At 38.1% G+C, this 24,971-nt stretch overlaps 3 protein-coding genes across 3 annotated transcripts; 2 read left to right on the top strand and 1 right to left on the bottom strand.

Annotated features, from left to right (window-relative positions):
- Nucleotides 1-2,589: 2,589 nt before the first annotated feature.
- On the bottom strand, nucleotides 2,590-5,271 carry LOC149040281 (lactadherin-like). Its single transcript, XM_089181543.1, has 3 exons — nucleotides 5,141-5,271; nucleotides 3,536-3,861; nucleotides 2,590-2,637 (listed from the first exon to the last, which is right to left on the bottom strand). The coding sequence occupies exons 2-3, from the start codon at nucleotides 3,839-3,841 to the stop codon at nucleotides 2,590-2,592; spliced, it is 354 nt and encodes a 117-aa protein (XP_089037669.1). The 5' UTR covers nucleotides 3,842-3,861; nucleotides 5,141-5,271.
- A 4,661-nt stretch (nucleotides 5,272-9,932) lies between these two features.
- Nucleotides 9,933-13,457, top strand: LOC149040280 (uncharacterized). Its single transcript, XM_089182995.1, has one exon. The coding sequence runs from the start codon at nucleotides 10,722-10,724 to the stop codon at nucleotides 12,420-12,422; it is 1,701 nt and encodes a 566-aa protein (XP_089039121.1). The 5' UTR covers nucleotides 9,933-10,721; the 3' UTR covers nucleotides 12,423-13,457.
- A 6,454-nt stretch (nucleotides 13,458-19,911) lies between these two features.
- LOC149040279 (uncharacterized) lies at nucleotides 19,912-23,961 on the top strand. The gene has a single exon (XM_089183000.1). The coding sequence runs from the start codon at nucleotides 21,632-21,634 to the stop codon at nucleotides 23,324-23,326; it is 1,695 nt and encodes a 564-aa protein (XP_089039126.1). The 5' UTR covers nucleotides 19,912-21,631; the 3' UTR covers nucleotides 23,327-23,961.
- Nucleotides 23,962-24,971: the final 1,010 nt, after the last annotated feature.

The raw sequence follows: 24,971 nt of genomic DNA, 5'->3' as shown, positions 1-24,971 counted from the left end.
GCAAGAAGTTCGCTTTGTGCTCGCTTTGTGTGCTGCTAAATCAGGCAAGATTATGGCTTTTAAATTTCCTGTTCTTAAGCCCAAGACCATCGACTGTTCAGGTCTTCCAGTTCATGATTTCAAGTGTTTGACAAACAAGGAAATCATTGGTAAGGGCGCTTATGGCGCTGTGTTCACTGCTAACTGGCAGACTGTTCCTGATGCGGGTGGGAAATCGGCCGCTGCGGAGAAAGTCGTCGTTAAGAAATTGCTCGGCGAGAAGAAAACGTTTGTAAAGGAAGCAAGAATCATTCAAGAGTTGAAACATCCAAACATTGTGAAGTTCAAGGGAATCTGCAACAATCCCTTCGCCCTTATTCTCGAGTTCCCGCCCGCCGAGTGTAAATAATCCATTTCGCAAAATAAACATTTTTTGGAATAACTACATTCAATTAGTTTAGAAATTACTAAATTAAAGAGGAGGTGACCAAGATCTTTGAGGATATACTATAATGTAATGTTTTAATGTATTTTCGTGACATGAAAGAGGTCACGCAAAATGGCAACTCTCCTAAAATTACTATTTTGCGAAATATATTTTAATACGGTTTAAGAAATGAGAGGAGGCCAAAATGTTCGGTGATATACTAATTTGTAATGTTTAAATGTATTTTCGTGACGTGAAAGAGGTCACTTTGTCACCGCAGGGTGAAAATAGTCCATTTCGCAAAATAGTAACTCTCCTAAAATTACTATTTTGCGAAATACATTTTAATACGGTTTAAGAAATAAGAAGAGGCCAAAATCTTCGTTGATATACTAATTTTCAATGTTTAAATGTATTTTTATGACATAAAAGAGGTTACGTTAGTCACCGCTGGGTAAAAATTGTCCATTTCGCAAAATAGTAACTCTCCTAAAATTACTATTTAGCGAAATACATTTTAATACGGTTTAAGAAATAAGAGGAGGCCAAAATGTTCGGTGATATACTAATTTGTAATGTTTAAATGTATTTTTGTGACATGGAAGAGGTCACGTTGTCACCGCAGGGTGAAAAATTCCATTTCGCAAAATAGTAACGCTCCTAAAATTACTATTTTGCGAAATGAATAAAAATCCTTCTTGTTAATGAACGATTACTCCAAATTCCTTGTGAAAGTTTTCTTTACCTTGTTAGAAAATATATCTGCATTATTCCTTTAGTTTTGTTCTATCTCACCTGATTTCGTTTCGTTTCGTTTCGTTTCGTTTCGTTTCGCAAAATAGTATAAGCCTCATCGACTTTGATCGTGACAAGCTGCACAGTTTTCGATTTTAACCGCTTTTCCAAATAGTATTATAATTTTTCCTTTAAATTAGGATGGCTCGTTAGTTAGTTTTTGAAAAGCAATTGTTACTTCTGCTCTGACAGGCGTAAAGTACGGTCGACAATTAATAAATCGCTAAATGAACACAGGAGTCGTTCTTTTAAAAGAAAATGTTGTTCCATCAGGCGCGCGTTGATGTTCAAAGGTCGTTCCACGTGAATTCACATGTAGCATAATCCTTGACTTTGAACTTGACTAGCTGCACAGTTTTCGATTTTAACGGCTTTTCCAACAGCATTAAAATTTTTTCTTTAAATTGGGATGGCTCATCAGCTAGTTTTTCAAAAGAAGTTGTTACTTCTGCTCTGATAGGCGTAAAGTACGGTCGGCGATTAATAAATCGCTGAATAAACACGGGAGTCGCTCTTCTATGCTAATTTAATATTTTAGCCGGCTTTTTACTGCCGTGTCTGCGAGGCAAAAACATAACTTAAGATTGTTTTTCCAGTAAAACACGATGTATAAAAAAGAAAAGATACGTTTTTTTTTGTGATTGTTTTAGAAACGGGTATAAACTCTATAAGTCCCGCATTGTCCTTGGTGTCGTGACAAGTTATTACGTATCACGCACTAAAAATAAAATCGACCAAATCCACAAAATCAGAGTTCAAACGAAATAGTGTTTTGCTAAACTTACATAATGCTTTGAATTGAACTTCAATGAGACAGTTTTAGGTTTATCAGATTATCTTTGGTATATGTATACTATTCATTTTTCAAAAAATAGTTTTGCACTGCTTCTGTAAGACTGTGAATTAAATAATTATTTGACTATAAGTGATGATAGGTTTTCAGGAGGTCAAAGGATACGATGTTTCATGAACATAAAAACAATAAATAAATGCACATCGGTTCTATTTGACTCGTTACGAAAACAGTTTGTTTAATTTTTAATAATTAACTGACTGATTTATTAATTTGGGCGACCAACTAGGAGGCCCGGGCACCTCAGCTAAAATGTTTGGGAGCCCTTTGGGCTCCCTGAAATTTTGATTTGGGCGACCATCTTTTAGGCCTGGGCACCCAAGCTAAAACGCTTGGGAGCCCGAAGGGCTCCCTGAAATTTTCCTTAGAGCACAGCCTTGATTGTATGGATTTAGAGGTCAGAAAAATAGCATATAAGGGAACTTTATTGCCATCATTCATCTAACAATCATAAGGCCATCAAATTAGAAACACAACATGAAAAAGTTCTTTCTTTTTTGGGTCTATCACACAACAAGATAAATGGTAATTTGTTTCATGATTTAAGAGGCTTTCCTCCTTCGAGTTTCCTTTTTTCTTCATGCTTACGAATAGACAGCACAATCAACTACATGCCAACATTTTTGGCATCACTTTGATGCCAATATATTATTCAATTCATGTAATAATGATTTAACTGCAACAAAATATAATTTTAGTTGTGAAAGTAATTATCAGTTATAAGTTGCCTAAAAAATAATGATAATTGAACTCTGTGTTGTGCAATTTGTCTAGGTAATCACATGATTTCGAGTGCAATTTGGAATAAATAAGCACAAGTGAATTTTTTTAAAGACTAACAAAATTGCACTAGCCCGTAGGGTGAGTGCAATTTGTGGTCTTTGAAAAAATTAGGTCTGAAATCATGTGCATGATTTGAAATCGGACAAAAATTGCACAACATGAAGTTCAATTACCCCTTAATTACCTAGTCCAGTTTGAAATTGCAGTCCCTCAGATAAGGATTTTTGTCTACAAATATTTTTATTGATCTAGTAGTGAGCTGGTTTGTAGAAGGTTACAAAAGTTGTTTTTCATTTTCTTGCAATTTGATTGCTTTCTTTGTAAACAAGTCTTGAAATCTGATTGGTTGTTGTGTCTTGGTAAGGCTTCCTTATTAGCAGGGAAAATATGTGATTTAAAGCACATGAATTAATTGCACCAATGAGAGCCAATCAGATTACAAGGATCATCAGTAATTTTAAACTAGATGAAATAAAGTCTGTAAACGAAGCACCCTCAAGAATGTTATACAAGACTGCATCCAGTATTATTTATGAAAAGACAGCCTATTTAATATTCTCCTTGTGACCCAAGCCATTTTCAAAGGAAACGACATGAACTTCAACAGATTTTCCTTCATTTAAAGGTTCATTTTCTACACATACCAAAAGGATACACCTGGAAATCATTCAATAGGTGACACATGGCAGTAGACATACCTTAGGTGAACTCTGTCCTGATACTTTATAGTAGTAAAATTTCACTCCATCTTCACTGTACTGCAGCTTGTATGCCGTTACCCACTGGCTGTGAGCATTCCTTCCCTGTGTTGCTATACTTGTTAATTTGGTGTAACTGCCAAGAGCCACCTGTATCCATTGATTTCCATTATTCTTCCCAGCTGACCATCCTCCTTGCTTGCCTCCACCAGCCTTGAAGTTCAATCTTCCCTGGATTGCTGCATGATTTCCATCCCACTGTGAAGATGCAGTGATTTGAGCATCTTTGATGCGGCCATTCTCCATACCAAGAGTACTTGAACATTCTTTACATGACAAAAATAAATGAATAAACACATGCATATTGTTGGGAATATAAGAGGAATAAAATTATTCATAGCCCTGCAGTTGCTGCTTTAATAGAATTGTATTTCTTGACTTCAGTGGCAAGGGTAAATTTGTTTACAACAATTTATTAAGCATGCATATCAAGCTGTGTTGTGGGTTTTCTCCTTTTCTGCAAGATTACATCAAAAATAAACAATTATTGATTTCATTGATTAATAGTGCCTTTGGCATCTTTAAATTTAAAATGGTATGCTTAGTTTGTAAGAATAATCTCTAACTAGACTGCAATGGAAAATGTAAAAGAAATTTCTTCTCAAACATTAGCCCATTGTTTCGTGTTTATGAATCAGTTCAAATAGGTGATTTAAAGTGCAAATTTTCCTTCTCAAGCAAACTGATGTTATTAATAATAATCTTGAATGCTTTCATTATTTTGAAAACTTGTTTGATCTATCTGCAGTCTGCAGTATACCTTTAGTCCTGACCATTTTCTGAGCACCAAACATCATCAATTCCAATTGTAGATCAGGTTACTTTCCAGATCAACATGTTGAAAACTGTATTAACCATAATTATATGTAGCAGACAGCATTAAAGTTTAATTGTACCATCTGTACATGTAATGTTAACCCTTAAACTCTCAAAATGTTTAATATGTAACTTCTATTTGTAACATCCATATTTATAATCATTATTACTTGGATATAGAACATTGCTTAGGCAAATTATTTTTCAACTAAAACTGAGGTTTTTTTTTTCTTCTGTTCTCTATTGTTGAGCTCAGTGACATGTCTGACTAGGACAGTACATGCATTAAATTAAAGTTTGGTTGTCATTCACTTTCATTCTAAAGCACATCATGACTTGTTATGACAGGTTCAGTACACATCCAAAAGTCAAGAAAAATACGATCTTTCCACAATTTACAGCCACAAAGTCAATTTTATGTGTACATGCCACCTAAAAACAACATTTCGATTTGATATTTTCATTATTATCTTTTTTCTCTCTTTTTTTGATCGATTGGATAATTGGACTCCTTAGTATAATTCCGAACGCACAGTGCCTGTATCACTCGAGCACTCATAAGGTTTCAAATCAGACACATAACGCGTTTGGCGATACCGCAAATAACAAAAAACTGAGAGTAAACGTACAGTTTAAATTACATTACTCACGCAAACACCTTTCCTAATTGCGGCTTCGACATTCAGCGATTCCAGATATTTTCATTACCTCAACAACTAACTCACTTACATCTTTGTATGGTCCAGTACTAGCTGGCATGGATTGCTAAAGTTTGTTTCATTTAATTTATCGATATGTGCCACCATTTCGCTCGAGCCCCTTGCACACATTGCCTCCACGAACATACATCGGGTTGATCTTTCGAAGTCGATAAGCAATCGGCCAAACCGAGTATTACAACCGAGCTCATTCCGAGAAGGAATGTTGATCCGATCGATGTTAACGCCAAACCTACTTTACTTGGATGGATCCATCGAAGGAAAAGGGCTTCATAGTGAGGCGTGAGTAGTCCAGTGGTCTGAGCGCTGGACTCTGGGTCGGACGGCCCGGGTTCGAGTCCTGGCCGGGGCACTACGTTGTGGCCTTAAGCAAGTCGCTTCACTCACCTTGCTTCGTCTTCTCGGATAAGACGTTAAGCCGGAGGTCCCGTCTCCTGCGGGGTTTGGGGTAGGAGACGTTAATTTCCCACGCACGAGATTACTGTGTGATGGATGTCCTCCCTTGGGTGGGATGGGTGGGTTTTAGGGGACCATTCATAGGGATAACCTCAAGGTCCACCTTTCAAATACGTGCTGTATTTGATAAACCAGTATGATATGAGTATGATGATATGATTGAACTCGAAAACCAAACACAGGTCGTAAAAGAAAGTATAAACGATCATCTAATCCGACTTGCCAAATAGGGTCGTTGAGAAACCTTTTTTTAGAATGATAGTTTCACTTTTGTTTTTTTCTTGTGTCCTATTTGAGCTTCCTTGAATAACTGCTCCTCTGCTTGTTTTTTAGGCTTACTACTTACCATGACCGCAACTGATTGAGATAAAAAGCGACGGAAGCGCCAGGAGTATAAACGGCCAGTTGTACATGTAAGTAGAAACCATCCCGTAAGAACGGATGCAAAGTGCTCGCGATTCGGCTTTGAATGAATGTAAAAAAAACCACTCTGAGTTACTTTAGTTCAAAATAATTTTAACGCAGAAGGGAAGAGTTTACGGAAATTTTACTCACACAGCCTTGTTTGACATAGCCCGCTGATATGTTACCAACGGGTTTATTCCTGTCCTGAAAAGTTAATCAGTCAAACGTTCATGCGTCGATCAACTCGAAGCGTCAGATGCAAAGGGCAGCCCCCGGGCATTTGAACTTTTCAAGATTGGTTCGCTCAAATTTCCGCCTCCTAAAGTCAAAGTTATTTTTTAATTCGTCACCCAAATGCTGGATCTGATCTTCCTTTTTTTAGTATCTTATCATTAAGAGCCTCCATATCAAATTACAAACCACGCTTATTCCGCTGGAAAGACTTTAGAGTTCTGGTTTAAGCTTTTCACCCCACCCTGGTACGGACAACAATCAAATGTTCAGCGGCGGGGAGAGGGGGGGGGGGGAGAGATGTTGAAGCTTCGAATTGATCGACGCATTACCGAGTCTGAGGTGCGATTTTGTACGAAACAACTGGTGATTACACTCAAGAAAATTAAACGAATACTAAACATTAACTTACTAGTTTCTGAATTCATTTACGAGAAAAAATCAAAATATATTTGAAAACATTTTGACGACGTTTAGAACATACTGGGCGCGACCATCTCATTTAAGGTAAAGGTTTCTACATATGTTATGGTAATCTAAATCAAATTATTCCGTTTTTTCCCTTTTTCACTGTTTGTACATATTTCAAAGCAATAGATGCCAGCTGAATAACGGGGCGTAACATATACAGAGAAGATGACGGATTTTTTCCATGTAACTCGCAAGGAATAAATGTATTTTAGATATGACTAGAGCACATTGTAATTATTACAATTGGTAAGCCCCGGCTCAAAATGTTTCCGACTAAAAAATTTTTCGTCGTCTGTTATACAAAAACGTATATCAAAAAGATCAATACTGGCTAAAAAAATGAAAAAAATGACGGTAAACATTTTTCACCGGAAATTACACTTTTAATTCGGTGGATATTAGAACCTTAATATCATTTTAAGAGGGGATTCCTACAAATGTGATTTCTGAGGGTCATATATAGTAACTACCCTTGTGGCAGTTGAATCGAAACTCTCCCATCAGAAACGAGAAATTTTCTAATATTTAGAAAAAAAAAAAGCAACAACAAAGAAATTCCGGGAGCTCTTGTACCCACGGCCGTTCTGCACATTTCCATATTCTCGTTTTTATATTTGTTGTTTTGTTTTATTTTCTTTCCTAACAGTCCAAAAACATGCAGAACTTTTTAAAGGTACTTTGCCAATTTCTACTGATATCTGCCAGAATAGGAGTGGTTTGGTTGCGTACGTGTTCGATGACCTCAGGTTTCTGTGATCATTGTTTACCCACCTAAATTCAGGCTGATGAGATTAGTTGAGTTGTTATAACCAGTTTCTCACAGGTAGGATTCTGGCAAACGGGGTAACTGGTAGAATTGGAAGAATATTGATGTCGTGTTTGCATTTTTGGTGCAATGAACGAGTCAGTTGCCAAAGCTGCTTTCTTATGGAGTGGTGACTCTCCATGCCTCGTAAGAAGAGGCTAGATTGAAACATCCTTTAGTGAACTGAGGCTCAATTGCGCAAATGGAGCTCTTTTTTTTTTCTGACGCCAGAGGACAGAATTTTTCTGGGAAAGTTGAATCCTTTTTCAGATAGCTGACTCATTTTCTCATTCTTGTGAGATCTGTTGTGGTAGGGTGGCCCCAGTAATTTGGATTGACGATTGTCTAAGTTGCGAATAACACTTCTGTGACTCACGCTAGAATTACTTATTGTTTTATTTCGTGTCATAAAATTTTTTCTGCTTTCCCAGCCCTTTCGCGGGCTTGGTTCTTATGGCATTGCTATATTCAACAAAACTGTTTTTACCCCCCTCCCCCCCCCCCAAAAAAAAATTCGTATCATCAACTGAGTTGCTATCGTGGGTTGGCCTCCGTAAGGAGTTTCGAAGCTGAGGTTTCATAGCGTTAGCCCTTCGGCAGAACGAAGTTTTGCATTAGAGATGGAGGATAAGTTTAACTGAGCTGACTGACGAGTTATGAAAATTTTATGGCCCTATGAATCTTTCTGTACATGTTATGAGAAATATAAGTTGAAAGTTGGGACAAACTTATTCAATATTCTTAAAAACTTCCGTATTTTATGGAATGTTTTTTTATCAAGAGGGTTATCTCATAGATCACGTTTGTAATTGCTGAATTGTAAAGCTGTTTATTTTCCTTGGGATATTCATAGCTTCTGTTGGACTTTTATCATTCTTGGATTTGTTCAGGATTTAGGGCTGGTTTTTCAGTCCTGGTCTTTCCACTGCTTCGCTTTAGTTGTTTATCGTGTCCAGAAATTTAAATTCATTGCTGTTATGATATTTTTTTCATGCTTTATTGAGTAAATGTTTATGCTTGTGTTCTAAGACAACTTGTTTAACCAGGAGGGGTCATATGGCACAGTTGTCGAGCTATGTAGAAGGATGGCACTATAAACATCGGACCACATCTCAGAAATGCTGAACCGAGTGATGGTTACAGTACCAACCAGAAATTAGACAGTCGCGTGAATGCTCAGTGCAGAAGCAAGTAAAATGTGTATTTAAGAGCTAAACGCAGTCTATCAGCGGTTCAGGAAAGTCTTAAAGAACAGCTTAAGACAGGAATCAATGCCCTTAAGGGGTTTGTTTAATCATTAAAGAAGAACAAAGAAAATCATTTCCGGTGTCTGTCCCGTCAATCGTCTCGCCTAAAGTTTCACACAATCTATATGCAGTAGGAGTTTACTGCTCCTGGAATGGCTTACAGCTGATACATGAGAAGAAAAAGTTGACTTTCTGCATGATGTAAGAATAGCTAAGGCGTTGCGAAAACAGGATATGGAGCATCGTAATGTATCATGGATACTTGGCAGGATGGTGAAGAGGAGCACTGGATAGAAATGATTCGTGAGACACGCGGGAAAAATTTTGTAGTAGACTGTGAATTGACAATAAAGGTGTTTGACAACAGTGGCAACTTTGAGAAATGTTTCAGATTTCAAGTTCTTCTCGCTGACAATAAAAATATAAGAAACAGTGGACCGTCGGATGAAAACCAAATTACGTGCGTGGCTCTGAAGAATCCCGAATCGTATAAAATTTTACAAGAATTTTATTCGATCTGAAACAATAAAATAAATAAGATTCCTAAACAACAGAAAATAACCAAAAATAAGAGACCTAAGCACATCATATAATCTTAGAAACACGAACAGATTTAACCGCTAATTACATGCGGTCTTACAGAAATTACACTAACAGAAATCAACGCGAATAATTGAATGTAATAAAGCCTAAGGAAACCAAAAACGACTTAAAACAACTGACTTACTTCATGACGGGATTCCAGAGTTAAACTAAACTGTGTAATCATCACTACGGGAAAGCTATCCTGATTCATGCCTCCGACACGACACGTGTAAAAACTAACTAAAAACCATCAACTTACTCATATTTCCGTGTCAACCAAGGTGATCAATAAGTGAAAAGAAAAAGTGAAATATTAAACTAAATAAACTTTTAAACGTAACGCAAATGTCACGCGAGCAATGTTCTTCTCGAAACACAGTCTTAAAAATCGCGGTTGTCTGGAGTACATTCCGTACATGGTCTTTATGTTAATTATATACACTTCAATGGCAGAAACGTGCCTAAGACACAAATTATTCATAACAAAAGATAGGTTATGTTCCGTAGCCTTCCTTTGCCAACTGTAAAGTGCAAAGCCAGACGATAACGATATCTGTTTGATTTAGCGTATGGGTTTGAGTCTATAAATATAAACTCAGTCTTTCACCCTCTGAGTTCACACGGCGCGCTTTTCAACCCATGCTGTGAGAAGGAATTCCTATCATTCTAGATGTAAATTACATCGTTTGTGTGTAGGGCCATAACCCGATAAATAGCCAAATACTAATTTGGTTGAAGGAACCCGTTCCAGCTCCAGTTGTGGTATGACAGATATTTACGGATAACAAGGTAAAGAAAGAACTCAGTAAAAGTAAAACACATTACAGCTGAGAACAAAGCTAACAACTAAGGAAGATTCATGAACAATAATCATCCTTTTTTGCCTCGGGCATCAAACAATATTTCCATTGAGAAGTCGAATGATGCCGTGACGTGATTGAAAATTTCAATGATAACGAGTAACATTTTATTAAACAAACAAAGAGAGCTTTAGATTGTACTTTTACTGATACCTGTCAGGGATTTCAAATGCTCACATTATCATTCGTCGGCGAAAGGAAGAACTTAAGACCACAACAGCCTATTTGAGTGTCTGCAATGAGCAACATAACTTTTTATAGACAAATATGTTTTTCCAACAAAGGATTATTCGAAGAGGCTAGTGATCTTCACGCCATCATTCCTTGATTGCTTTCTCTTTGTTATGCTTTGTTTTGTTTTATTTTCTGGGCTGACAGCTATCATCATTTCAAAATTGCAATCATTCTTGAAATTTTGCCATCATTTGTTTTTTCTTTCGCTTTCATCGACGCTTGAGGGGTTACCTATTGTGACGATTCGCTGAAAAAAGCTCCCAATTTCTTCTGATTACAAAGTTCCAAGCTGCCATTATGTCTGCGATCATAACAGCAGTTTTCAAAGCGACTATTGGATGGCTTGTGGATAAAGGCAGAGATGAGGCAGCAAAAAAGCTTAAAGATGGCGACGTAACAGATCAACAGTTTCGCGGCATCATCATGCGAGAAATCGATGACATGAAGTCCAAACTGGATGGATTATCAAGGAAAGATTTATTAGCGAGTATTGGATTCTTTAGAGAAGGAATCGAGTTGCTGTATGAAGTATTTGAAGAGAAAAGGTCGATGAGTGAGTATGGCGCGGATACAGCACAAGCGGCCTGTGCGGAAGCTGTGTCGCTCGCTGAAGGAATGAAACGCTTGGAGCTTACTGAATCTGCCACAAGGAAGCTCTCTAATGCAAAGAAGAGATTCAAACGTGCTCGTGAAAGAGCAACAGATGCCTTTTCTAATGAAGCGCTATCACCAAATGACCGCATCTTAGCAATGCAGTACCGAGTCATGGCAACGGTATTAGAAACAATAGACCATCCCGCAGATGCTGTAGCACCATGTAAAGTGTGCATTGAAGAGCTAAACGGTCTGCCCGTGGTTCAGCGAAGTTTTCAAGAACAGCTCAGGACAGGTATCATGGCAATGAAGAGTTTATTTAACAAAGAAGAACGACGGAAAGTTATTTCCGGTGTCTGTCTTGTCAACCGCGTCGTCTACGATGTCACACAAACAGCGCACGTTAAAGAACCATTTACAAATGAACCATTTGCAAAAGAATTATTTCCACCATTGCCCATGATTGACACAGGGAAGGAGAAAGTTGATCTGTTGCGAGATCGGAGAGTAACAAAAATACTTTGTAAACAGGGTATAGAGAACTGTAGTGTACCATGGATACTTGGTCATGATGGCAAAAAGGAGCAATGGTTAAATTCCCCGCTTGGTATCGCTATCAACTCAAGCGGGCAATATATAGTAGCAGACAATGACTCGACAATCAAAGCGTATGACAGCAGTGGCAAGTTTGTGCAATGTTTCAGACTTCCTCCTCTTATTAATGACAGCGGTATAAAGCTATCGATTAGATCCTGTGAGGTTCAGCTAGCCACAGACATGAATGACATCATTTATGTCCTGGTCGAAGGAATTAGTGGTGAGGACCCATACTGGATTTTTAAGTTTAACAAAACCGCTGATCATCATCACAAGTTTCGCGTCAGGACAATGGGCTATAAATTTGACTTGTGTAAACTGTCGGTCAGTGATAGTGGTAAAGTGATGGTACTGAAGAGTAACTTGTTCGAGACAGATATTGTGGATGTTTATGAGACTGATGGTTTGTTTGTTTGCAGTTTTGGAGAACAAATTTTGACGAACTCCAGCGACATCACCACTGTAAGTGATGGCAGAGTTATGGTGGTACAAGAGATTTCGTCACGTGTTCACATATTTAGCGAACAAGGTGACCATCTAAAAACGTTTCATCTGCAAATATCTATGGTGCATTCAAGAATTGCATTTCACAGGGCAAGTCAACATGTCGTGGTGGTCGGTGGTGAGGACTATGATACAGACATCTTGCATATAGAAATTTACACCAAAGATGGTGAGTTTGTGCGAAGTACTTCTCTCAATATGGGACAGTCCTATACTCTGATGAGGATGGCAGTGACCACTGAGGGCCGCATTGCAGTAGCAACCTGGCTTGATTATTTTGAAAAAAAAGTAATCATTATCTAAAAATCACGCTAGGTTTACAGACTAAGTGTTTTGCATCAATAATCATGCAATTAACATAATAAGCACAATGCCTTTATTTTCCACACGGCATGATGTAACTTAAGACTAAAGTTTTATGCCCAAAATGAAAGGTTTTATAGCCTCAATTTATTAACTTTTGATGCGTTGGAATTTAATTGAACTAATGCGATGCAGTTTTGAAATTTTCTTGGAAAATAAGTATTACATCATTGATCATGTAGGAACTTTATTGATGGCTCCAGGCTTAGCTAGAGATGTGATGCCTATTTGGAAACCAGCTTGTGGTCCTCACCTCTTTAGATGTGTTAATAAAATTGCACATTGTAACTGCCATATATCTCTTTGTAATGCGAGGAAATATTATTTTATGTGATGGCAAGGTGACACATCTGACACAACAATAAGATGAGATATTTGTTTATTCTCGTTACCTATTTACTGGATAATGTATGGATATTTTGAGGAGAAGTTGAACTGATGTGATTCTCTTGTGTGTGTGAAAGGGGTTGATATCCAGTCTCTCTCACACGTATGTGCGTCATTTTATATTTTAATCATGGTGTTCCTATCTTTCGATGATTTTAACATTAGCCTTTATCCGTCTTTTCAGCGTAATGCGTGGACAGTTACTGCTGTGATAGGCCCAATGTTTGCTTAAGTAATTTTGAGCACTTGTGCTTTTCTTGATGAATGTTTCATTAATCAAATTTAGTATTTTATTTGGCTGTTGTTTCCTGCGTGACAGTTTTCAAACAAGACCAATTTCTGCGGTGAACTTTGTCGCGTGATAAATTTAGATGGTAAAAAATGAGTATAATCATCCTCGGAGATCAAATTAAACTTGTCAGTAAATGCTAATTAATTCATTGCTAGCGGAGCACGCGGGTGAGATGCTGTGAATCCTTTGCTCTGCTTGGCTACTCAAGCGGGCAAAATGGAACTCTTGCCCGCAAACGAAAATTGTAAATTTTTTGTATTTAGTGGAAACTGAAATATAATCAGTAAATCTTACCACTTGCTGAATTTGTTCTTGTTTTCCCTTATGTTCTTCTTTTTTGTATGATTTCGTTGAACTTCGAATACGACTCTTGCGCCACAGCTTCCAACCTCCCGTACCACGTTCTCCCACCTCCCGTTCTTTTGCAACCCTTTGATTCCAAACTCCCGCCCCTCTCCCGTCTTCGGTTTGATTAAAAGGACTATTAATTGAACTAATTGCATATCCATCATGTTAAATTTTCGCTCTTCGCCGGAAGAAGCTGTTGTCGTGAGCTGTATGAAAGCTGGCTCCAACGAATGATTCAAGTCACTACTCATCCATTGTTAAACCGTTTGCATTTTTGAACGTTCAGTTTAATTAAGCGCTGATAGACTACTGTTATTGCACATTATTGCTCGACTGGTCTCGAAGTCACATTTTAAAACTACTCGGATTTCTTCAAGAAATTGAAATCTTTTTAAAACCTCTGCAGAAAGGTTTAAAAGTTGTTCATACATTCTATGATACATTTATTCACTAGCGGTATGATTCAGCTATGTGATTGTGCGATTTTAACAGAAGCATTTGCAAAAACGAGGACTGATTTTTCATTGCCACATACAAAAATACTGAGGCTGATCAATATGACCTTGGACGACGTTGGACCTAACTCACTTTGCTCGCTGAATAATTCCGACTGCTGACACTGTTTACATGTTTCATGTTCTCTCGTTCATGACGTATGACGCAACCGACTTCGAGAGGTATCTAATTACACCGGCTGACTCGTTTCCTCACGAATGAAATCATCTTTAATACTTCGGTGGACCTTAAATGGAATTAAGTGGAAAAAAAATCCTTTGTTGGGTACAGGTTTTTCACTGGTTGATGAGCAGTAGGAAACAACAAACGAGTGCCTTTTCAATTTCTCTCAATTTTCCCTCTTAAGCTTCTGCCTTCTGTTCTCCGAGCTCGTTCCTCTTTGTTACCTTCCACTTTTGTGGTGTAAGGCACTCTTACCCAATAAGTATTGCGCTGGAACTCGTGTTGTCCGTGAAGGACTCCCATCGAACGAACGAGGGTTGCAAGTGTTGAAGAAACATGGAATTGCCAGCAACCACCGAGCAAGACAAGTAAACGAGGATGATTTTCGTCGTTTGGATGTAATGTTGGCCTTTGATAAGGGCAATGTACGAGGTCTTAATGAAACTTTTAAGTCAAATGACGGCACTGCGCGATTACACGTTTTCATAAAATAGAACAACAGTTATCTCGGCGATATGCGAGACAGCAGCGTGCTGTCCACTTACACAGGCATGACGTGTTAACTTTCCATTAGTGCTCAAATCGAGCTGGTGATAACCAATTACGTTCGAGAATTTTGTTGTAGTTTTGATTATGGATAAAATAACTGATAATTACTCGCAAGAAACTTTATTAGTTTCTTAATTCCTTTACATGAAAAAAATTGTTGCAATCAAAATCTATTTGAAAGCATTTTGACGACGTTTAGAACATACTTCGCGCGACCATCTCATTAAAGGTAAAAGGTTTCTACATATGTTATGGTAATCTAAATCTAATAATATATTTTTTTATTCTTTTTTACCGTTTTTACATAATTCAAAGCAACAAATGCCAGCTGAATAACTGACGCGTAACATATGCAAAGATGACGGACTTTTTCCATGTAACTCGCAAGGAATAATTGTAATTTAGGTATTGCTAGACGACTTTGAAATCGCAACCTATAAGCCCCGGCTCAAAATGTTTTCGACCAAAATGATTGTTATGTAAAAAAGTTATTAGCTGTCTGTCATACAAAAACGCCGTATATCAAAAAGATCAATATTGGCCAAAAAATGACGGTAAACATTTTCACCGGAAGTAAGAGTTTTAATTCAATGGATCTTAAAACCTTAACATCATTTTAAGCGGGGATTCCTAGAAATGTGATTTCTGAGAGTCATATATAGTAGCTACCCTTGTGGCAGCTGAATCGAAATTCTCCCGACAGAAACAAGAACTTTCAAATATTTAGGCAAAAAAAAACTATTTGAGGAATGAGAAATTCCGGGAGCTCTTGTACCCACGGCTGTTCTGCACATTTCCATAATCTCGTTTTTATATTTGTTGTTTCGTTTTATTTTTTTTCCTAACAGTCCGGAAACATGCTGAATTTTTTAAAGGTATTTTGCCAATTTCTTCTGATATCTGCCAGAATAGGAGTGGTTTGGTTGAGTACGTGTGCGTTTACTACAGGTTTCAGAAATCATTGTTTCATGACCCACCTAAGTTCAGGCTGATGAGAGTAGTTGAGTTGTTACAAGCAGTTTCTCACAGGGAAGATACTGGCAAGCGAGGTACCTGGTAGAATTGAAAGAATATCGCTCTCGTGTTTGCCTTTTTGGTGCAATGAACGTGTCAGTTGCCCGAAGCTGCTTTCTTATGGAGTGGTGACCCTCCATGCCTCGTAAGTAGAGGCTATAGATTGAAACATCCCTTCGTGAACTAAGGCTCAATTGCGAAAATGGAGCTCTTTTTTTCTGACGCCAGAGGGCAGAATAATTCGTTTGGGAACGATAAATACTTTTCAAATAGCTGACTCATTTCCTCATTCTTGTGAGATCTGTGGCAGGGTGACGTCAGTAATTTGGATTGACGATAGTCTAAATCGCGAATGACGCTTCAGTGACTCATGCCAGAGTTTCTTATCGTTTTATTTCATGTCATAACGATTTTTTCTGCTTTCTCAACCCTTTCTCTCTTGGCTCTATTGCATTGCTATATTCGACAAAACCCATTTGACCCCCCTCCTCCCCCCAAAAGAAATCAGTCTAATGAATCGACGAAGCTATCTCTCGAGCCGGAGTTCTTGAGTCTTTTTTCTCTTTTTATTTTTTGCTTCACTATTTCCCTCCCTTCACACCTTAAGTACTTTCTTTTCCTCGAGGAAATTCGGTGACATGCTTAGTTCGCTGCTTTGTGAGAGAGGGTAATTTGATATGATCAACTGAGTTGATATCGTAAATTGGCCACCGTAAAAAGTTTCAAAGCTGAAGTTTCGAGCGTTAGCCCTTCGGCAGAACGAAGCTTTGTACTAGAGATGGAGGAAATGTTTAACTGAGGTGACTGATAGGCTATGAAAATTTTATGGCCCTGTGCATCTTTCTGTTATGAGAAATAAAAGTTTGAAGTTAGGACAAACTTATCCAATATTCTTAAAAATTGCAATAATTTACGTAATGAATTTTCATTAAGAGGGTTATCTCATGGATCAAGTTTGTAACTACTGAAGTGTACAGCTGTTTATTTTCCTTGTGATATTCATAGCCTCCGTCATTTAGACTGTTACCATTCTTGAATATGTTCAGGATTTAGAACTGGTTTTGCCCTGGCCTTTCCACTGCTTTGCTCTGGTTATTTATCGTGTGGAGAAATTGGAATTTATTGGTGTTGTGATATTTATTTTATGGTTTCCTGAGTAAATGTTTATACTTGTGTTCTAAGACTTCTTTAACCAAGAGGAGTGACATGACAAAGTTGTCGAGCTATGTAGAAGGAAGGGACTATCAACATCTGACCGCATCTTAGAAATGCTAAACCGAGTGATGGTTACAGTACTAAACACGTTAGACAGTCCCACGGATCCTGTAGTAGCAAGTAAAGTGTGTCTTTAGGAGCTAAACGCGGTCTGCAGTGGCATGAAAGACCAGGAGAAAACCAGTTCTAAATCCTGAACCTATCCAAGAATGGTAACAGTCCATGCAGAAGCTATGAATATCACAAATTTTGTCTACCAGCATATAGATGTTGCCGTTCATTTCTGTGGCTTAATTAAGCGTCACCCTGTCACCTTATCAATCGATAGATATTTACCATTGTCAAAAAGAAGAGCTGGAATCAATGCCCTTAAGGGGCTCGTTTGATCAGTAAAGAAAAACAAAGAAATCATTTCTGGTGTCTGTCCCGTCGATCGTGTCGCCTAAAGTGTCACACAATCTATATACAGTGGGGATTTACTGCTCCGGAATGGCTTACAGTTGATACAGAAGAGGAGAAAGTTGACATGCTGCATGACGTGAGGATAGTTAAGGCGCTGCGTAAACAGGATATGGAGCATCGTATTGTATCATGGGTACTTGATCAGGATGGTGTAGAGGAGTACTGGATATAAATGATCCGTGTTATATCGTTACCAGCTCACGCGGGCGAAATATTGTAGTAGACTGTGACTTGACAATCAAGGTGTTTGACAACAGAGGCAAGTTTGAGAAATGTTTCAGAATTCCAGCTCTTCTTGCTGACAATGAAAATATAAAAATAGTCTTTAAAATCGCGGTTGTTTGGAGTACATTCTGTACATGTGTTAATCTGATATACGCTCTGATGGTATCAGACGCTGAAATACTAGGGTTTATAGCTAAACTGGATGGCAACTCTAAAGTTTCATCTCGTCAACCGTGATTGTTAGGAAGTTCGAAAGGGGAAAGTTTCTAGCCTAATTACTGCAGGAATATTGGCTCTCAGGGGGCTCAGCTTTTCACATGAAGAGACAATTATTACTCAGTGAGCCTTACTGTTTTAGAAGGAAGTCAGTGATTGTTAAATTCATGCCTCTGAAGGCATACTGACACAAAAAAGAAACCTTGACGGTTGAAAATCAGGGAGTGGAATGTAGACCGGGCAATGTAATAAGTTGTTTAATTCAGGGTTTCCGACAAAAGAAGCACCTCTTCTTCTTCCCCCCTAAATTTCTCACCAATGGCACCAAAATCTAACAAGAATACGATACATAACAAACTCGTCTGTGACTTTAGTTTCTGTTATTTTAGTCTGTTTCCTCTAAGTAAAGATCGAAATCCATCTTTGGGTGATGCTTTGATCAATTCTGAGAAAATGAAAGCCAAGGAAGAAAAGAATAAAGTCACTTTGATAGTTATTTTGGATTTGTTGTGTTGTTTGTAAGTCTGTGTTCATCATGTGGGTCACGGTTCACTGAGGCATTGTCATCATGAGCGTATTCACAATTTTTCATTTTGAAATTGAGACAGTTCATCGTGCATGGCACGTGATGAAAGTTCGTTAAGTTGTTTTTAATTTCGGCGAGAAAAAGTGAACCAGGAGATAAGGAGCAAAAGATCGGGAAAGAACATCTGGTGTATATGTAGCTATGAGAATATTTATCTGTGAATGAATGTGAAATTTACCTGAATGTTATATACCCAGTGATATCCATTTGGGAAGGGTGACACTTTCTGTAATGCTATATACATTGCTGTAAGTTCAGTGTTACTTAAATGAAACCCCCCAAAAATAAAAAAAACACACACACGAGAGAAAAAAAAAAGACGATAAAAAAAAGACACAAACAGAAAAAAAAACCCGGCCAAGTAAAACTTGGTCAATAAGTATTTTAACTTATGACATGACCATAAGTGATGAAAATTCCCAAAATGTTGTTTCAACCTAAATAGGACGCGATAGACGGGCGCACGTCGGACAACCACGAACAAGATTCAAGATTCCTTTAAGTTTTTCGATTCAGAACAAGAAACTCACGGTTTTTTCCCTATCTTGCTATATATTAGTTGATATTATGAAGAGCAATAACTATTGTTGATTGGTTAAACTTACTGTAAAAAGAGACACGCTGCTGAAAAAGTGAAGTGATCTGTGTTGTGTTTTGCTCTGAGTGGCTCACCTTGCATTTTCACTTTCTAATCATCTGATTACACTGCACTACTTAATGATGCATAAAACACTCACAAGAAGCTAACATCAGTGACGTGCATGAGAGACATATTATTCATAACAAAATACAGTTTATGTTCCGTAGCCTTCCTTTGTCAACTGTATAGTGCAAAGCTGGGCGATAACAATATCTGGTTTGAAATCATGATTTAGCGTATGGGTTTGGGGAGTTACTACATCACGGGCGACGAGCGGGGATAGAAAAAACGACCTAAATATGAGCGGTCAGCAGTGAAACAGCTTCTATACTTCATATAGAGACATATAATTTGTTGTTCCAGAGACAATCGTGTTGTAAAGCCGAAATGTTAACAGTTTACTTCACAGTTTAAGCAATTTTTCAAAAGTGTTGATTGAACTCATATCTTTTACTGCTTTAATAAACAATGGAGACTTCGGAGAGGGAGTCAGTGGCATTTGGAAAGGCACCAAGAATAATTATATATATGGTTTGTAGCTAGCTGCGTGACGTGCGTGACGAAAAAAAAGTATCATGATTTCCGGTTGTCAAAAATGTCAATCAAATTTGGCAGGAACTTTCACCTGCCCTTAGGGTGGCTTCTTGTCAGCACAAGTAGAGTTTAAATTTTAAAGCTGACTATAACAACGAACCAGACGATGAACTTAATGTCATGTACAGACCTTAATTTGCAAGATAAGAAATACAGTCCTTGGTAGTCAATTAAGATAGATTTTCACGAGCGTCAATGGTGCACAATCGTAACTTGATGGAGCCAACAGTGGACAACATCCCAGAATTCAAACTTTGTGATTTTTTTTCTCGGCTTAAACGCTAAGTCAGTTGTTCAATTGAATAGGAAGAAAAACATTTCGAACGGAAAACAGCATTATTTGCACGTGTGGATCTTTTGAGAAAAGGTCTCCCGAACGAGTGGTCTTGATTGTAAATATTTAAGGAATGGTAAATACATTAGCCTTAACATGGCTGTTTCTCGAAGCTCAGTGTTTTCCTACTTGCCTTTTTTCCACGTGAATTGGGGGTGATTGAATAGATATAATATGCAGTAAAAGAACTTCAGCTGATAGAAATTTTAAATTTCTCATCTTAGGCTGTGGATACAAAATTCAAGTGAAAAGGAAGCCAACTGTGATTAATGCTTTGAACAAGTCAAGATACTTTTTTTCGTCACACAACAAGTTACATAACGTGAATATCATTCTTCTTGATGCCTTTCCCGGTGTCACCAATGCCTTTCCCGATGCCTCCGTTGGTTAATAGAGCATTAAAAGTATTGTTCCAGTTAAAGCTTGAGGAAAATTGCTTAACTTTTTAAGTAGCGAAGTGTAACTTGGTAACATTTCGGCTTTACAGCACGATTGTTTTCTGCAACTACAAAACGTACATTTAATTCTTCTTGGTACCTTTCGGATGCCACCGATGCCTTCATTGTTTATTAAAGCAGTAAAAGATATATGTACAATCAACACTTTTGAATTGCTTAACATTTTATTTAGCGAAGTAAGCTGTTTACACTTCGGCTTTACAACACGATTGTTTCCTGATACTACAAATGATCTGTCTATATATGAAGCATGAAAGTTGTTTCATCGCTGACCACTCGTATTTGGGTCGTTTTTTCTATCCCCGCTCGTCACCCGTGATGTAGTAACTCCCATGGGTTTGAGTCTCTAAATATAAACTCACTCTTTCACCCTCTGAGTTCACACGGCTCGCTTTTCAACCCATGCTGTGAGAAGGGATTCCAAAGATTCTTGAAGTCAATTAGATTGTACGTGTGTGGGGCCGAAACCCGATAAGTAGCCAAATACTAATTTGGTTGAAGGAACACGTTCCAGCTCCAGTTGTGGTATAACAGTTATTTACGGGTAACAAGGTAAAGAAAGAACTTTAAATAAAACACATTACAGCTGAGAACAAAGCTAACAGCTAAGGAAGATTCATGAACAATAATCATCCTTTTTTGCCTCGGGCATCAAACAATATTTCCATTGAGAAGTCGAATGATGCCGTGACGTGATTGAAAATTTCAATGATAACTAGTAACATGTTATTAAAAAAAACAAAGAGAGCTTTAGATTGTACTTTTACTGATACCTGTCAGGGATTTCTAATGCTCACATTATCATTCGTCGGCGAAAGGAAGAACTTAAGACCACAACAGCCTATTTGAGTGTCTGCAATGAGCAACATAACTTTTCAAAGACAAATATGTTTTTCCAACAAAGGATTATTCGAAGAGGTTATAAATCTTCACGCCATCATTCCTTGATTGTTTTCTCTTTGTTATGCTTTGTTTTGTTTTATTTTCTGGGCTGACAGCTATTATCATTCCAAAATTGCAATTATTCTTGAAATTTTGTCATCATTTGTTTTTTCTTTTGCTTTCATCGACGCTTGAGGAGTTACTTATTGTGAAGATTCACTGAAAAAAGCTCCCAATTTCTTCTGATTACAAAGTTCCAAGCTGCCATTATGTCTGCGATCATAACAGCAGTTTTCAAAGCGACTATTGGATGGCTTGTGGATAAAGGCAGAGATGAGGCAGCAAAAAAGCTTAAAGATGGCGACGTAACAGATCATCAGTTTCGCAGCATCATCATGCGAGAAATCGATGACGTGAAGTCCAAGCTGGATGGATTATCAAGGAAAGATTTATTAGCGAGTATTGGATTCTTTAGAGAAGGAATCGAGTTGCTGTATGAAGTATTTGAAGAGAAAAGGTCGAGGAGTGAGTATGGCGCGGATACAGCACAAGCGGCCTGTGCGGAAGCTGTGTCGCTCGCTGAGGGAATGAAACACTTGGAGCTTACTGAATCTGCCACAAGACAGCTTACCAATGCAAAGAAGAGATTCGAACGTGCTCGTGAAAGAGCAACAGATGCCTTTTCTAATGAAGCGCTATCACCAAATGACCGCATCTTAGCAATGCAGTACCGAGTCATGGCAACAGTATTAGAAACAATAGACCATCCCGTAGATGCTGTAGCACCATGTAAAGTGTGCATTGAAGAGCTAAACGGTCTGCCCATGGTTCAGCGAAGTTTTGAAGAACAGCTCAGGACAGGTATCATGGCAGTGAAGAGTTTATTTAATAAAGAAGAACGACGGAAAGTTATTTCCGGTGTCTGTCTTGTCAACCGCGTCGTCTACGATGTCGCACAAACAGTGCACGTTAAAGAACCATTTACAAATGAACCATTTGCAAAAGAATTATTTCCACCATTGCCCATGATTGACACAGGGAAGGAGAAAGTTGATCTGTTGCAAGACCGGAGAGTAACAAATATACTTCGTAAACAGGGTATGGAGAACTGTAGTGTACCATGGATACTTGGTCATGATGGCAAAGAGGAGATCGGGAATTATAATCTTGCTGCTATCGCCACCAACTCAAGTGGGCAATATATTGTAGCAAACAATTTCTCGACAATCAGGGTGTATGACAGCAGTGGCAAGTTTGTGCAATGTTTCAGTCTTCCTCCTCTTATTGATGACAGCGGTGAAAAGCTATCGATGTATTCGTGGTTTCGGCTAGCCACAGACATGAATGACAACATTTATGTCCTGGTCGAAGGAATTAGTGGTGAGGACCAATGCTGGATTTTTAAGTTTAACAAAACCGCTGATCATCATCACAAGTTTCGCGTCAGGACAATGGGCGATAAATTTAACTGTTATGAACTGTCGGTTAGTGATAGTGGTACAGTGATGGTACTGAAGAGTAAATGGTGCGAGACACATCATATTGTGGATGTTTATGAGACTGATGGTCAGTTTGTTTGCAGTTTTGGAGAACAAATCTTGACGAACCCCTGCGACATCACCACTGTAAGTGATGGCAGAGTTATGGTGGTACAAGGGTTATGTGTTCACATATTTAGCAAACAAGGTGACCATCTAAACACGTTTGATCTGAAAATGTCTATGACGTTTTCAAAAATTGCATTTCACAGGGCAAGTCAACATGTCGTGGTGGTCGGTAATGGGGGCTATGATATGGACATCTTGCAAATAGAAATTTACACCAAAGATGGTGAGTTTGTGCGAAGTACTTCTGTTAATATGGGGCGGTACCTTCCTCTGCTGGGGATGGCAGTGACCACTGAGGGCCGCATTGCAGTAGAAACTAATCTTGATAGTTTAGGACGCAAACTAATCATTATTTAAAAATCACGCTTAGTTTACAGACTAAGTGTTCGCATCAATAATCATGCAATTAACATAATAAGCACAATGCCTTTATTTTCCACACGGCATGATGTAACTTAAGACTAAAGTTTTATGCCCAAAATGAAAGGTTTTATAGCCTCAATTTATTAACTTTTGATGCGTTGGAATTTAATTAAACTAAAGCGATGCAGTTTTGAAATTTTCTTGAAAAATAAGTATTACATCATTGATCATGTAGGAACTTTATTGATGGCTCCAGGCTTAGCTAGAGATATGATGCCTATTTGGAAACCAGCCTTGTGGTCCTCACCTCTTTATATTTGTTTATGATTCTCATTACCTATTTACTGGATAATGGATGGATATTTTAAGGAGAAGTTGAACTGATGTGATTCTCTTGTGTGTGTGAAAGGGGTTGATATCCAGTCTCTCTCACACGTATGTGCGTCATTTTATATTTTAATCATGGTGTTCCTATCTTTCGATGATTTTAATGAACATTAGCCTTTATCCGTCTTTTCAGCGTAATGCGTGGACAGTTACTGCTGTAATAGGCCCAATGTTTGCTTAAGTAGTTTTGAGCACTTGCGCTTTTCTTGTCGAATGTTTCAATAATCAAATTTAGTATTTTATTTGGCTGTTGTTTCCTGCGTGACAGTTTTCAAACAAGACCAATTTCTGCGGTGAACTTTGTCGCGTGATAAATTTAGATGGTAAAAAATGAGTATAATCATCCTCGGAGATCAAATTAAACTTGTCAGTAAATGCTAATTAATTCATAGCTAGCTAGCACGTGGGTGAGATGATGTGAGTCCTTTGCTCTGCTTGGCTACTCAAGCGGGCAAAATGGAACTCTTGCCCGCAAACGAAAATTGTAAATTTTTTGTATTTAGTGGAAACTGAAATATAATCAGTAAATCTTACCACTTGCTGAATTTGTTCTTGTTTTCCCTTATGTTCTTCTTTTTTTTATGATTTCGTTGAACTTCGAATACGACTCTTGCCCCACAGCTTCCAACTTCCCGTACCACGTTCTCCCACCTCTAGTTCTTTTGCAACCCCTTGTTTCCCAACTCCCGCCCCTCTTTGTATCACTCCTGTCTTCGGTTTGATTAAAAGGACTATTAATTGAACATAAATTTTCGCTCTTCGCCGGAAGCAGCTGTTGTCTTGAGCTGTATGAAAGCTGGCTCCAACGAATGATTCAAGTCACTACTCATCCATTGTTAAACCGTTTGCATTTTTGAGCGTTCAGTTTAAGCGCTGATAGACTGTTATTGCACATTATTGTTCGGCTGGTCTCGAAGTCAAATTTTAAAACTACTCTGATTTCTTCGAGAAATTGGGATCTTTTTAAAACCGCTGCAAAAAGTTTTAAAAGTTGTTCATACATTCTATGATACATTTATTCACTAGCGGTATGATTCAGCTATGTGATTATGTGATTGTAACATAAATATTTGCAGAAACGAGGACTGATTTTTCATTGCCATATATAAAAATACTGAGGCTGATCAATATGGCCTTAGACGATGTTGGACCTAATTCGCTTTGCTCGCCGAATAATTCCAACTGCTGACACTGTTTGCATGTTTCATGTTCTCTCATTCATGACGTATGACGTAACCGACTTCGAGAGGTA

This window comes from Pocillopora damicornis, chromosome 9, assembly GCF_964200805.1.
Source record: "Pocillopora damicornis chromosome 9, jaPocDami1.2, whole genome shotgun sequence".
NCBI classification, from domain to species: domain Eukaryota; kingdom Metazoa; phylum Cnidaria; class Anthozoa; order Scleractinia; family Pocilloporidae; genus Pocillopora; species Pocillopora damicornis.
This window is presented reverse-complemented; position numbering and strand designations above follow the sequence as displayed.

Coding starts and splice junctions, on each gene's coding strand:
- LOC149040281 (XM_089181543.1), bottom strand. CDS start 3,841: ATGGAGAATGGCCGCATCAAAGATGCTCAAATCACTGCATCTTCACAG. Junction 2,638..3,535: donor CAGGACAGAGTTCACCTAAG/GTATGTCTACTG, acceptor TCTATTCGTAAG/CATGAAGAAAAAAGGAAACT.
- LOC149040280 (XM_089182995.1), top strand. CDS start 10,722: ATGTCTGCGATCATAACAGCAGTTTTCAAAGCGACTATTGGATGGCTT.
- LOC149040279 (XM_089183000.1), top strand. CDS start 21,632: ATGTCTGCGATCATAACAGCAGTTTTCAAAGCGACTATTGGATGGCTT.